Consider the following 15,673-nt stretch of genomic DNA (forward strand, 5'->3'; position numbering starts at 1 on the left):
GTGAGATATGGGGGGGTTGGGGGTCTAGAGTTATTGGGGGGGGCTATAGGGGGGGCTATGAGGTCTGGAGATATGGGGGGATGCTATGGGAGGAGGGGATGCTATGGTGGGGCTACTATGGGGCACTGGTGCGGGGCCTGCCCCTATATTGGGTCCCATAGGGTCCTGCCCTATAGCTGGGGTGTGCTGTGCCCTATAGGACATCAATATGGGGTGGCAGCACCTGGAGCAGGCAGAGAAGGGCTATGAGGAATGGCTGCTGAACGAGATCCGGCGCCTGGAGAGACTCGATCACCTGGCCGAGAAGTTCAGGCAGAAAGCGTCCATCCATGAGGCATGGACCGAAGGTAACGCTATGGGGCTGGGGGCTATGGGGTCTGTATGGGGTCTGTATGGGGTCTGTATGGGGTCTATGGGGTCTTTATGGGGCCTTTATGGGGTCTTTATGGGGTCTTATGGGGTCTATGGGGCTGAGAAGTTCAAGCAGAAAGCGTCCATCCACGAGGCTGGACTGAAGGTAACGCTATGGGGCTGGGGGCTATGGGGTCTTATGGGGTCCTTATGGGGCCTTTATGGGGTCTATGGGGTCTTTATGGGGCCTTTATGGGGTCTATGGGGTCTTATGGGTCTTTATGGGGTCTATGGGGTCTTTATGGGGCCTTTATGGGGTCTGTAGGGTCTTATGGGGTCTTTATGGGGCCTTTATGGGGTCTATGGGGTCTTTATGGGGCCTTTATGGGGTCTATGGGGTCTTTATGGGGTCTATGGGGTCTTTATGGGTTGTGGGGTCTTATGGGGTCTGTGGGGCTGAGAAGTTCAGGCAGAAAGCGTCCATCCATGAGGCATGGACTAAGGTAATGCTATGGGGCTGGGGATAAGGGTCTTTAAGGGGTCCCCCTTTCCCCCATATTAACCCATATTAACCCCCTTTACCCAAAAACCCCCTCCCCCTTTACCCCAATATATCCCCCATATTAACCCCCTTTACCCCATATCAACCAGCATATTAACCCCCATATACCCCTTACCCCATATCAATCCCCTTTATCCCTATTAACCCCCATATTAACCATTAACCCCTTTACCCCCCATATTAACCCCCATATTAACCCCCTTTATCCATATTAACCCCATATTAACCCCTTATCCCATATTAACCCATACTAACCCCCTTTACCCCATATTATCCCCACATTAACCCCTTTATCCCATATTACCCCCATATTACCCCCTTTACCCCATATTAACCCCCATATTAACCCCCTTATCCCATATTAACCCATATTACCCCCGTATCCCATATTACCCCCCATATTAACCCCCTTTATCCCATATTACCCCCATATTAACCCCCTTTATCCCATATAACCCCATATTAACCCCCTTTATCCCATATTAACCCCCTTTATCCCATATATTACCCCCATATTAACCCCCTTTATCCCATATTAACCCCATATTAACCCCCTTTATCCCATATTATCCCCCATATTAACCCCCTTTACCCCATATTAACCCCTTTCCCCCCTTATTAACCCCATATTAACCCCCTTTTCCCCATATTAACCCCCATATCAACCCCCTTTCCCCCATATTAATCCCCTATTAACCCCCTATTAACCCCACTATCCGTATGGGGCAGGCAAGGAGGCGCTGCTGCAGCACAAGGACTACGAGGCCGCCACGTTATCAGACATCAAAGCGCTGATAAGGAAACACGAGGCCTTTGAGAGCGACCTGGCGGCGCATCAGGATCGAGTGGAGCAGATCGCGGCCATCGCACAGGAGCTCAAGTGCGGCCAGAAATGGGAGCGGGCCCTTTAAGAGGGGGGGGGGGGGGTTGGTTTAAGAGGAGTCTGGCCTTTAAGAGGGGGTGGGGCCTTAAATGGGAGTGGCCCTTTAAGAGGAGCCTGGCCCTTTAAGGGTGCAGGCCCTTTAAGAGGGTGGAGCCATTTAAGAGGAGTCTGGCCCTTTAAGAAGGGTCTGGCCCTTTAAGAGGGGGTGGGGCCTTTAAGAGGTGGGGGGGGCTTTAAGAGGAGTCTGGCCCTTTAAGAGGGGAGGGGGGGAGGTGTTAGGGAGGGGCCTGGCCCTTTAAGAGGGGGTGGCCCTTTAAGAGGGGTCTGGCCCTTTAAGAGAGGGGTTGGGCTTTAAGAGGAGTCTGGCCCTTTAAGAGGGGGGAGGGGCTTTAAGAGGGGGGAGGGGCTTAAGAGGAGCCTGGCCCTTTAAGGGTGCGGGCCCTTTAAGAGGGTGGGGGCATTTAAGAGTAGTCTGGCCCTTTAAGAGGGGTGGGGGCTTTAAGAGGAGCCTGACCCTCTAAGAGGAGCCTGGCCCTTTAAGAGGGGTCTGGCCCTTTAAGAGGGGGTGGCCCCTTTAGGAGGAGGTGGGGCCCTTTAAGAGGGGGGGGGGGCTTTAAGAGGAGTCTGGCCCTTTAAGAGGGGAGGGGGGGAGGTGTTAGGGAGGGGGCTGAGCCCTTTAAGAGGAACCTGGCCCTTTAAGAGGGGTCTGGCCCTTTAAGAGGAGTCTGGCCCTTTAAGAGGGGGGAGGGGCTTTAAGAGGAGCCTGGCCCTTTAAGGGTGCGGGCCCTTTAAGAGGGTGGGGCCATTTAAGAGTAGTCTGGCCCTTTAAGAGGGGGTGGGGGCTTTAAGAGTAGTCTGGCCCTTTAAGAGGAGTCTGGCCCTTTAAGAGGGGTCTGGCCCTTAAATGGGGGTGGGGCCCTTTAAGAGGAGCCTGGCCCTTTAAGGGTACAGGCCCTTTAAGAGAGGGTGGGGCCTTTTAAGAGGGGGCGTGGCCTTATAAGGGGCGGAGCCTTAAAAGGGGCGAGGTTCTAAAGGAGGGTGGTCCCTTTAAGAGGGAATGGGGCCCTTTAAGAGAGGGGACGTGGCCCCTTTAAGAGTGGGCCCCACACGCGCCCCATTGCCTCCCATTGCAGTGAGCTGGATTACTACGACTCCCCCAGCGTCAACTCGCGCTGCCAGAAGATCTGCGACCAATGGGACGTGCTGGGCTCCCTGACCCACAGCCGCAGGGAGGCCCTGGAGGTACCAGGGCTGCCCCATAAGTGGATCTTTGGGACCCCCAACCTGCCCCATAAGTGGTTCCTTAGGACCCCCAACCTGCCCCATAAGTGGATCTTTGGGACCCCCCACCTGCCCCATAAGTGGTTCCTTAGGACCCCCAACCTGCCCCATAAGTGGATCTTTGGGACCCCCAACCTGCCCCATAAGTGGTTCCTTAGGACCCCCAACCTGCCCCATAAGTGGATCTTTGGGACCCCCCACCTGCCCCATAAGTGGTTCCTTATGCCACTTATAAGAGCTGCCCCACAAGTGGCTCTTTGGGACCCCCCACCTGCCCCACAAGTGGCTCTTTGGGGCCCCCCTTCCCTGCCCCGCAAGTGGCTCTTTATGTCCCCCTCTGCCCCACAAGTGGCTCTTTGGAGTCCCCCTTTCCTGCCCCACAAGTGGCTCTTTGGGGTCTGCCCCCCCCCCGCCCCACAAGTGGCTCTTTGAGGACCCCCCCTGCCCCACAAGTGCCCCTCTGTGCCCCACAAGTGGTTCTTTATGCCCCCTCCTGCCCCACAAGTGCCTCTTTGTGCCCCACAAGTGGCTCTTTGGGGTCCCCTCCTGCCCCACAAGTGACTCTTTGGGGTCTTCCCCCCCCCCTTCCCCACAAGTGGCTCTTTGGGACCCCCCTTCCCTGCCTCACAAGTGGCTCTTTATGCCCCCCCCGCCCCACAAGTGTCCCTGTGCCCCACAAGTGCCTCTGTGCCCCACAAGTGTCCCTGTGCCCCACAAGTGTCTGTGCCCCACAAGTGTCTGTGCCCCACAAGTGTCTGTGCCCCACAAGTGTCCCTGTGCCCCACAAGTGCCTCTGTGCCCCACAAGTGTCTGTGCCCCACAAGTGTCCCTGTGCCCCACAAGTGTCCCTGTGCCCCACAAGTGTCTGTGCCCCACAAGTGTCCCTGTGCCCCACAAGTGTCTCTGTGCCCCACAAGTGTCTGTGCCCCACAAGTGTCTGTGCCCCACAAGTGTCCCTGTGCCCCACAAGTGTCTGTGCCCCACAAGTGTCCCTGTGCCCCACAAGTGCCTCTGTGCCCCACAAGTGTCCCTGTGCCCCACAAGTCTCTGTGCCCCACAAGTGTCTGTGCCCCACAAGTCTCTGTGCCCCACAAGTGTCTGTGCCCCACAAGTGTCTGTGCCCCACAAGTGTCCCTGTGCCCCACAAGTGTCCCTGTGCCCCACAAGTGTCCCTGTGCCCCACAGAAAACAGAGAAGCAGCTGGAGACCATCGACGAGCTGCACCTGGAATACGCCAAGAGAGCGGCTCCATTCAACAACTGGATGGAGAGCGCCATGGAGGACCTGCAGGACATGTTCATCGTGCACACCATCGAGGAGATCGAGGTCCTAATTGGCCTTAATTACATGCTAATTAATGTTAATTAGATGTTAATTAGATGCCTGGGGGTCTGCCTGGGGGTCTCCCTTTTTGGAGTCCCCCATAACCCCCCATAAACCAATAACTAACCCCATAACCCCATAACTAACCCTATAACCCCATAACCCCATAACCCCATAACTAACCCCATATAACCCCATAACTAACCCTATAACCCCATAACCCCATAACTAACCCCATAAGCCCATAACTAAGCCCATAACTAACCCCATATAACCCCATATAACCCCATATAACCCATATAACCCCATATAGCCCCATATAACCCCATATAACCCCATATAACCCCATATAACCCCATATAACCCCATATAGCCCCATATAACCCCATATAACCCCGTATAACCCCATATAACCCCATATAACCCCATATAACCCCATATAGCCCCATATAACCCCATATAACCCCGTATAACCCCATATAACCCCATATAACCCCATATAACCCCATATAACCCGTATAACCCCATATAACCCCATATAACCCATAGGGTCTGATAGCCGCCCATAAGCAGTTCATATAGCCCCATAGAACCCCATAGAACCCCATAGCCCTGTAAGTAACCCCATATAGCCCCATAGAACCCCATAACCCCACAACTAACCCCATATCCCCCCATAGAACCCCATAACCCTATACAGCCCCATATAACTCCATATAACCCTATATAACCCCATATAACCCTATACAGCCCTATATAACCCCATAACCCTATATAACCCCATACAACCCCATATAACCCTATAGGGCCTGATGGCGGCCCACGAGTAGTTCATATAGCCCCATAGAACCCCATATAGCCCAATATAACCCCATATAACCCTATACAGCCCCATAAGTAACCCCATATAACCCCATATAACCCTATATAACCCATATAACCCTATACAGCCCCATATAACCCCATATAACCCTATATAACCCCATATAACCCCATAATAACCCCATATAACCCCATATAACCCTATACAGCCCCATATAACCCCATACAACCCCATACAACCCCATAGGGCCTGATGGCCGCCCACGAGCAGTTCATATAGCCCCATATAACCCCATATAACCCCATATAACCCCATATAACCCCATATAGCCTAATATAACCCCATATAACCCTATACAGCCCTATATAACCCCATATAGCCCCATATAACCCCATATAACCCCATATAACCCTATAGGGCCTGATGGCCGCCCACGAGCAGTTCATATAGCCCCATAGAACCCCATATAGCCCCATAGAACCCCATATAACCATATATAACCCCATAGAACCCCATACAACCCCATATAACCCTATAGGGCCTGATGGCGGCCTACGAGCAGTTCATATAGCCCCATAGAACCCCATATAGCCCCATAGAACCCCATACAGCCCTATATAACCCCATATAGCCCCATATAACCCCATATAACCCCATATAGCCCAATATAACCCCATAGAACCCCATATAGCCCAATAGAACCCCATATAACCCTATATAACCCTATAGGGCCTGATGGCGGCCCACGAGTAGTTCATATAGCCCCATAGAACCCCATATAGCCCAATATAACCCCATATAACCCCATAGAACCCCATATAGCCCAATATAACCCCATATAACCCCATATAACCCCATACAACCCCATATAACCCCATATAACCCCATATAGCCCCATATAACCCCATATAACCCCATATAACCCCATATAACCCCATATAACCCCATATAACCCCATATAACCCCATATAACCCTATAGGGCCTGATGGCGGCCCACGAGCAGTTCATATAGCCCCATATAACTCCATATAACCCCATAACCCTATACAGCCCCATATAACCCCATAGAACCCCATAGAACCCCTTATAACCCTATATAACCCCATATAACCCCATACAGCCCTATATAACCCCATATAACCCTATAGGGCCTGATGGCGGCCCACGAGCAGTTCATATAACCCCATAGAACCCCATATAGCCCAATATAACCCCATATAACCTCATATAACCCCATACAACCCCATATAACCCTATATAACCCCATATAACCCCATACAACCCCATATAACCCTATAGGGCCTGATGGCCGCCCACGAGCAGTTCATATAGCCCCATAGGACCCCATATAACCCCATATAGCCCAATATAACCCCATATAGCCCCATATAACCCTATATAACCCCATACAACCCCATATAACCCCATATAACCCCATACAACCCCATATAACCCCATATAACCCCATATAACCCCATACAACCCCATATAACCCCATATAACCCCATATAACCCCATATAACCCCATACAACCCCATATAACCCCATATAACCCTATATAACCCCATATAACCCTATACAGCCCTATATAACCCCATATAACCCCATATAACCCCATATAACCCTATAGGGGCTGATGGCCGCCCACGAGCAGTTCAAGGCGACGCTGCCGGACGCGGACAAGGAACGAGCCGCCATCTTGGGGATCCAGCGGGAGGCGCAACGTGTGGGGGAGACCCACGGCATCAAGATGGCGGCCAACAACCCCTACAGCGCCGTCACCCCACAGCTCATCAACGCCAAGTGGGACAGGGTCCGTGGGGCCGATATGGGGCGGATATGGGGCTATGAGGTGTCTATGGGGCTATGGGGTGGTTATGGGGCGGCTATGGGGCAGCGATGGGGCTGTGGGGTGGTTATGGGGTGGTTATGGGGTTATGGGGTGCTTGTGGGGCGTCTATGGGGCAGCTATGGGGCTATGGGGTGATTATGGAGCAGCTATGGGGCTTTGGGGTATCTATGGGGCTATGGGGTGGTTATGGGGCAGATATGGGGCGGCCAACAACCCCTACAGCGCCGTCACCCCACAGCTCATCAACGCCAAGTGGGACAGGGTCAGTGGGGCCGATATGGGGCAGATATGGGGCTATGGGGTGGTTATGGGGCGGATATGGGGCTATGGGGTGGCTATGGGGTGGTTAGGGGGTGGTTATGGGGCTGTGGGGTGGTTATGGGGTGGCTATGGGGCTGGAACAACCCCTACAGCGCCGTCACCCCACAGCTCATCAACGCCAAGTGGGACAGGGTCAGTGGGGCCGATATGGGGCGGATATGGGGCGGATATGGGGTGGCTATGGAGCAGCTATGGGGTGTCTATGGGGCTATGGGGTGGTTATGGGGCGGCTATGGGGCAGCGATGGGGCTGTGGGGTGGTTATGGAGTGGTTATGGGGTTATGGGGTGGTTATGGGGCAGTTATGGGGCTATGGGGTGGCCAACAACCCCTACTGCGCCGTCACCCCACAGCTCATCAACGCCAAGTGGGACAGGGTCCGTGGGGCCGATATGGGGCAGCTGTGGGGCGGATATGGGGCTGTGGGGTGGTTATGGGGCGGATATGGGGCTATGGGGTGGTTATGGGGCTATGGGGTGGTTATGGGGCGGATATGGGGTGGTTATGGGGCTATGGGGTGGTTATGGGGCAGATATGGGGTGTTTATGGGGCAGTTATGGGGCTATGGGGCGGCCAACAACCCCTACAGCGCCGTCACCCCACAGCTCATCAACGCCAAGTGGGACAGGGTCAGTGGGGCCGATATGGGGCAGCTATGGGGCTATGGGGTGGTTATGGAGCAGCTATGGGGCTATGGGGTATCTATGGGGCTATGGGGTGGCTATGGGTGGTTATGGGGCTGGAACAACCCCTATAGCACCGTCACCCCACAGCTCATCAACGCCAAGTGGGACAGGGTCAGTGGGGCCGATATGGGGCGGATATGGGGCGGATATGGGGCAGCTATGGGGCTATGAGGTGTCTATGGGGCTATGGGGTGGTTATGGGGCGGCTATGGGGCAGCGATGGGGCTGTGGGGTGGTTATGGGGTGGTTATGGGGTTATGGGGTGCTTGTGGGGCGTCTATGGGGCAGCTATGGGGCTATGGGGTGGATATGGAGCAGCTATGGGGCTATGAGGTGTCTATGGGGCTATGGGGTGGCTATGGGTGGTTATGGGGCTGGAACAACCCCTACAGCGCCGTCACCCCACAGCTCATCAATGCCAAGTGGGACAGGGTCAGTGGGGCCGATATGGGGCGGATATGGGGCAGCTATGGGGCTATGGGGTGGTTATGGGGCTATGGGGTGGCTATGGGGCAGCTATGGGGTTGTGGGTTCGCTATGGGGCAGCACTGGGGCAGCTGTGGGGCTATGGGGTGGTTATGGAGCAATTATGGGGCTATGGGGTGGCTATGGGGCAGCTGTGGGGTTGTGGGGCATCTGTGGGTCAGCTATAGGGTTGTGGGGCGTCTATGGGGCAGCCGTGGGGTTGTGGGGCAGCTATGGGGCAGCTATGGGGCGGCTGTGGGGCTATGGGGTGGTTATGGAGCAATTATGGGGCTATGGGGTAGCTATGGGGTAGCTATGGGGTTGTGGGGTGGCTGTGGGGCAGCTGTGGGGTTGTGGGGCATCTATAGGGCAGCTATGGGGTTGTGGGTTCGCTATGGGGCAGCACTGGGGCAGTTATGGGGCTATGGGGTGGCTATGGGGCAGCTATGGGGTTGTGGGGCGTCTATGGGGCAGCTATGGGGTTGTGGGGCGTCTGTGGGGCAGCTGTGGGGTTGTGGGGCATCTATAGGGCAGCTATGGGGTTGTGGGTTCGCTATGGGGCAGCACTGGGGCAGCTGTGGGGCTATGGGGTGGTTATGGAGCAATTATGGGGCTATGGGGTGGCTATGGGGCAGCTATGGGGTTGTGGGGCATCTGTGGGTCAGCTATAGGGTTGTGGGGCGTCTATGGGGCAGCCGTGAGGTTGTGGGTCAGCTATGGGGCAGCTATGGGGCGGCTGTGGGGCTATGGGGTGGTTATGGAGCAATTATGGGGCTATGGGGTGGCTATGGGGCAGCTATGGGGTTGTGGGGCGTCTGTGGGGCAGCTGTGGGGTTGTGGGGCATCTATAGGGCAGCTGTGGGGCAGCTATGGGGCAGCTATGGGGTTGTGGGGCATCTATGGGGCAGCCGTGGGGCAGCAGGACCCCAATGTAACCCCCCATTCCCCCCCATTTCCAGGTGCAGCAGTTGGTTCCGCAGCGCGATGCAGCGCTGCAGGACGAGCAGAACCGGCAGCAATGCAACGAGCGGCTGCGGCGGCAGTTTGCAGCGCAGGCCAACGTCGTGGGGCCGTGGATACAGAACAAGATGGAGGTCGGGCCCGGTGCATTTATTGCAACCACACGGTGCATTTATTGCAGCCCCACGGTGCATTTATTACAACGCCCTGGTGCATTTATTGTAGCCCGGTGGTGCATTTATTGCAGCCCCACGGTGCATTTATTGCAACCCCCACGTTGCATTTATTGCAACCCCGTGGTGCATTTATTGCGCACACACATTGCATTTATTGCAGCCCCACATTGCATTTACTACAACCCTGTGGTGCATTTATTGCAACCCCGCATTGCATTTATTGCAAGCACACGCCACCTGTTGCATTTGTTGCAACCCCACAATGCATTCATTGCACACACACACAGCATTTATTGCATACCCCGCCTGTTGCATTTATTGCACCCCCTTGCATTCATTGCAAACACATTTCATGCACCCCCATTGCCTTTCACACCCTCCTGTTGCATTTCATGCCCCCTTCTCTTGCATTTCCTGCCCCCCTGTTGCAATTTGGGAACCCCCCCATTGCATTTCTTGCCCCCCTTTATTGCATCCTGCATTGCTGCCCCCCTGCAGGAGATCGGCCGCATCTCCCTGGAGCTGCACAGGACCCTGGAGGACCAGCTGCAGCAGCTGCAGCATTTCATGCACCTCCATTGCATTTCATACCCCCCCATTGCATTTCTTGCACCCTTCTCTTGCATTTCACACCCTCTTGTTGCATTTCATGGCCCCCTATTGCATTTCTTGCCTCCATTTATTGCATCCCTGCATTGCTGTCCCGCTGCAGGAGATCGGCCGCATCTCTTTGGAGCTGCATGGGACCCTGGAGGACCAGCTGCAGCAGCTGCAGCATTTCATGCACCTCCATTGCATTTTGTGACCCCTTGTGCCCCTCTCATTGCATTTCATGCACCCCCTGACCCCCCCCCGTTGCATTTCTCGCCCTGCAGGAGATCGGCCGCATCTCCCTGGAGCTGCACAGGACCCTGGAGGACCAGCTGCAGCAGCTGCAGCATTTCATACCCCCCATTGCCTTTCACACCACCCCATTGCATTTCATGGCCCCCCATTGCATTTCATGCACCCCCTGACCCCCCCGTTGCATTTCTCACCCTGCAGGAGATCGGCCGCATCTCCCTGGAGCTGCACGGGACCCTGGAGGACCAGCTGCAGCATTTCATGCACCTCCATTGCATTTCATACCCCCCCATTGCCTTTCACACCCTCTCGTTGCATTTCATGGCCCCCCATTGCATTCCATGCACCCCCTGACCCTCCCGTTGCATTTCTCGCCCTGCAGGAGATCGGCCGCATCTCTTTGGAGCTGCACGGGACCCTGGAGGACCAGCTGCAGCAGCTGCAGCTCTACGAGCGCAGCATCGTGGAGTACAAACCCAACCTGGAGCTGCTGGAGCAGCAGCATCAGCTGGGGCAGGAGGCGCTGATCTTCGACAACAAGCACTCCAACTACACCATGGAGGTGAGTGGGGCACATAGGGGGCAATGTGTGGGGCTGGGGGGGGATATGTGGGGCTGGGGGGGGATATATGGGGGGTATAATATGGGGGGGGCGCTGATCTTCGACAACAAGCACTCCAACTACACCATGGAGGTGAATGGGGCCCATAGGGGGCAATGTGTGGGGCTGGGGGGGGGATATGTGGGGCTGGGGGGGTATATATGGGGCTGGGGGGGCAATACATGGGGCTGGGGGGCAATATATGGGGCAATATGTGGGGCTGGGGGGGGTATAATATGGGGGGGGGTGCTCATCTTCGACAACAAGCACTCCAACTACACCATGGAGGTGAGTGGGGCCCATAGGGGGCAATGTGTGGGGCTGGAGGGGGATATGTGGGGCTGGGGGGGTATATATGGGGCAATATATGGGGCTGGAGGGACAATATGTGGGGCTGGCGGGGTATATATGGGGCTGGAGGGGCAATATATGGGGCTGGGGAGGGTATATATGGGGCTGGGGGGGTATAATATGGGGGGGGCGCTGATCTTTGACAACAAGCACTCCAACTACACCATGGAGGTGAATGGGGCCCTATAGGGGGCAATATATGGGGCTGGAGGGCGATATGTGGGGCTGGAGGGGCAATATATGGGGCTGGGGAGGTATATATGGGGCTGGGGGGGCATAACATGGGGTGGGCTTGGGGGGGAAGCCTAACATGGGGGGCATCCTGTGGTACCAGGCCCCCCTTTAGTGCCCCCTCCCCCCCCCCCACATTAATTAACCTGTCCCCCCCATTAATTAACCTGCCCCCATTAATTAATTTGCCCCCCCCAGTAATTACCCTGCCCCCCCATTAATTACCCTGCCCCCCCATTAATTACCCTGCCCCCCATTAATTAACCTGCTCCCCCATTAATTACCCTGCCCCCCCATTAATTAACCTGCCCCCATTAATTACCCTGCCCCCCATTAATTAACCTGCCCCCATTAATTACCCTGCCCCCCCATTAATTACCCTGCCCCCCATTAATTACCCTGCCCCCCCATTAATTAACCTGCCCCCATTAATTACCCTGCCCCCCATTAATTAACCTGCCCCCCCATCACCCTGCCCCCCCATTAATTAACCTGCCCCCCCCCCATTAATTACCCTGCCCCCCATTAATTAACCTGCCCCCCCATCACCCTGCCCCCCCATTAATTAACCTGCCCCCCCCATTAATTACCCCTGCCCCCCCATTAATTAACCTGCCCCCCCATTAATTAACCTGCCCCCCCATTAATTACCCTGCCCCTCATTAATTAACCTGCTCCCCCATTAATTAACCTTTCATTAATTTGCCCCCCCCATTAATTACCCTGCCCCCCCATTAATTAACCTGCCCCCCCCATTAATTACCCTGCCACCCCATTAATTAACCTGCCCCCCATTAATTACCCTGCCCCATTAATTACCCTGCCCCATTAATTACCCTTTAATTAATTAACCTTTAATTAATGAACGCAGCACATCCGCGTGGGCTGGGAGCAGCTGCTGACCACCATCGCCAGAACCATCAACGAGGTGGAGAATCAGATCCTGACCCGCGACGCCAAAGGGATCAGCCAGGATCAGATGCACGAGTTCAGGGCGTCCTTCAACCACTTCGACAAGGTGGGGGATACAGAGACCCCCCCCCAATTAAAGACCCCCCCCCAATTACAGACCCCCCCCCCAATTAAAGACCCCCCCCCAATTAAGGACCCCCCCCATCCATAGAAACCCCCCCATCATGCAGGAGTTCAGGGCGTCCTTCAACCACTTCGACAAGGTGGGGGATACAGAGACCCCCCCAGTTAGAGACACCCCCCCAATTAAAGACCCCTCCCCAATTAAAGACCCCTCCCCAATTAAAGACCCCCCCCAATTAAAGACCCCCCCCCAATTAGAGACCCCCCCCCAATTAAAGACCCCCCCCCAAAGACCCCCATTCATCCATAGAGCCCCCCATCATGCACAAGTTCAGGGCGTCCTTCAACCACTTTGACAAGGTGGGGGATACAGAGACCCCCCCCCCAATTAGAGACCCCCCCCAATTAAAGACAACCCCCCATTAAAGACCCCCCCCCAATTAAAGACCCCCCCCCCAAAGACCCCCATTCATCCATAGAAACCCCCCCATCATGCAGGAGTTCAGGGCGTCCTTCAACCACTTCGACAAGGTGGGGGATACAGAGAGACCCCCCCCCAATTAGAGACCCCCCCCCCCATTAAAGACCCCCCCCAATTAAAGACCCCCCCCAAAGACCCCCATTCATCCATAGAGCCCCCCATCATGCACGAGTTCAGGGCGTCCTTCAACCACTTCGACAAGGTGGGGGCCCATGAAGACCCCCCCCCAATTAGAGACCCACCCCCAATTAGAGACCCCGCCCCAATTAAAGACCCCTCCTCATTAGAGACCTGCCCCATCCATAGATACTCCCCCATCATGCAGGGGTTCAGGGCGTCCTTCAACCACTTCGATAAGGTGGGGGCACATGAAGACCCCCCCCAATTAAAGACCCCCCACCAATTAAAGACCCCCCCCAATTAAAGACCTACCCCCCAAAAGACCCCCATTCATCCATAGAGCCCCCCATCATGCAGGAGTTCAGGGCGTCCTTCAATCACTTCGACAAGGTGGGGGATACAGAGACCCCCCCCCAATTAGAGACAACCCCCCATTAGAGACCCCCCCCATCATTAGAGACCACCCCCCCCATCATGCAGGAGTTCAGGGCGTCCTTCAACCACTTTGATAAGGTGGGGGCTGCAGAGACCCCCCCCCAATTAGAGACCCCCCCCAATTAAAGACCCCTCCCCATTAGAGACCCCACACCTCCCTATTACAGACCCCCATTCATCCATAGAGCCCCCCATCATGCACGAGTTCAGGGCGTCCTTCAACCACTTCGACAAGGTGGGGGATACAGAGACCCCCCCCCAATTAAAGACCCCCCCCCCCATCCAATTAAAAACAACCCCCATTAGAGACCCCTACCTATCCGAAGACCCCCACCATTAGAAACCACCCCCCCCATCATGCAGGAGTTCAGGGCGTCCTTCAACCACTTCAACAAGGTGGGGGCTACATAGAAAGACCCCCCCCCAATTAAAGACCCCCCCCCCTACCCTGCAGACACCCCCATCCAAAGACCCCCCCCCCATTCACAGACCCCAAATTGGACCCCCCCCCCCCCCCCCCCCCAAATACTGGACCCTCCCCTTCCCCAATATTGAACCCTCCCTCCCCCATATTGGGTCCCCCCCATATTGGATTTCCCCCCTCCCCACTATCAGACCCCCCCCCCACTATCGGACCCCCCCCCAATATCGGACCCCCCCCACCAATCACTGTCCCCCCCCCCAGGATCACTGTGGGTCTCTGGGCCCGGAGGAGTTCAAGGCGTGTCTGATCAGTTTGGGTTACGACGTGGAGAACGACCGGCAGGTGGGGACGAACTCTGCTTCCTCCTCTCCTCTTCCTCTTCCTCCCCCACATCCTCTTCCTCTTCCTTCCTCCTCCTCATCCTCTTCCTCCTCTTCTTCCCCTTCCTCTTCCTCCCCCTCATCCACCTCCTTCTCTTCCTCTTCCTCCTCTTCCTTCATCCTCTTCCTCTTCCCCTTCCTCCCCCACTCCTCTTCCTCTTCCCCTTCCTCTTCCTCCCCCCACTTCCTCTTCCTCCTTCCTCCCCCACTTCCTCTCTCCTCCTCCTTCCTCCTCCTCACCACTTCCTCTCTCTTTTCTCCTCCTCTTCTTCACTCCTCCTCTTCCTCCCCCTCATCCACATCCTCCTCTTCCTCCTCCCCCTCCTCTTCCTCTCCTTCCTCCTCTCCTTCCTCTTCCTCTTCCCCTTCCTCTTCCTCCCCCTCATCCACCTCCTCCTCTTCCTCTTCCTCCCCCACTTCCTCTTCCTCCTCCTCTTCCTTCATCCTCTTCCTCCTCTCCTTCCTCTTCCTCACCCACTTCCTCCTTCTCTTCCTCCTCCTCTTCTTCCCTCTCTTCCTCCTTCCTTTTCCTCCCCCTCATCCACCTCTTCCTCTTCCTCCTCCCCTTCCTCTTCATCTTCCCCTTCCTCCTCTTCCTCTTCCCCTTCCTCTCCTTCCTCCTCCTCCTCCTCTTCCTCCTCCTTCCTCTTCCTCCTCTCCTTCCTCTTCCCCTTCCTCCTCCTCTTCCTTCATCCTCCTCCTCTTCTTCCCTCTTTTCCTCCTTCCTCTTCCTCCCCCTCCTCCTCTTCCTCTTCCCCTTCCTCTTCCTCTCCTTTCTCTTCTTCCCCCACTTCCTCCTCCTCCTCTTCCTTCTTCCTCCTCATCCTCTTCCTCCCCCTCGTCCACCTCTTCCCCTTCCTCTCCCACTTTCTCTTCCCCTTCCTCTTCCTCCCCCACTTCCTCCTCTTCTTCCCTCTCTTCCTCCTCCTCTTCCTCCTATTCCTCCTCTTCTTCCTCCCCCTTTTTCCTCTTCTTCCTCCCCCTCCTCCTCCTCCTCTTCCTCTTTTTCTTCCTCTTCCTCTTCCTCTTCCTCCTCCTATTCGTCCTCTTCTTCCTCCCCCTCTTCCTCTCCCTCCTCCTCCTCCTCTT

At 55.5% G+C, this 15,673-nt stretch overlaps 1 protein-coding gene across 1 annotated transcript in view; it reads left to right on the top strand.

The window, feature by feature from the left end:
- The window catches only part of LOC107307545 (alpha-actinin-4-like), a gene marked incomplete at its 3' end in the record, with an annotated part of 43,515 nt that extends 28,804 nt beyond the window's left edge, over positions 1-14,711 (top strand). Inside the window, exons 11-19 of the mRNA XM_085534553.1 lie at positions 200-347; positions 1,643-1,793; positions 2,930-3,038; positions 4,263-4,403; positions 6,855-7,037; positions 9,507-9,641; positions 10,909-11,088; positions 12,581-12,727; positions 14,466-14,711. Of these exons, the coding sequence (XP_085390679.1) occupies positions 200-347; positions 1,643-1,793; positions 2,930-3,038; positions 4,263-4,403; positions 6,855-7,037; positions 9,507-9,641; positions 10,909-11,088; positions 12,581-12,727; positions 14,466-14,711 (1,440 nt within the window). The remainder of the gene's footprint in view (positions 1-199; positions 348-1,642; positions 1,794-2,929; positions 3,039-4,262; positions 4,404-6,854; positions 7,038-9,506; positions 9,642-10,908; positions 11,089-12,580; positions 12,728-14,465) is intronic.
- Between the last annotated feature and the right edge of the window lie 962 nt (positions 14,712-15,673).

The sequence above is a fragment of the Coturnix japonica genome, unplaced genomic scaffold (genome assembly GCF_054131305.1).
Source record: "Coturnix japonica strain WE unplaced genomic scaffold, WE-NBRP24 Scf085, whole genome shotgun sequence".
NCBI lineage: Eukaryota > Metazoa > Chordata > Aves > Galliformes > Phasianidae > Coturnix > Coturnix japonica.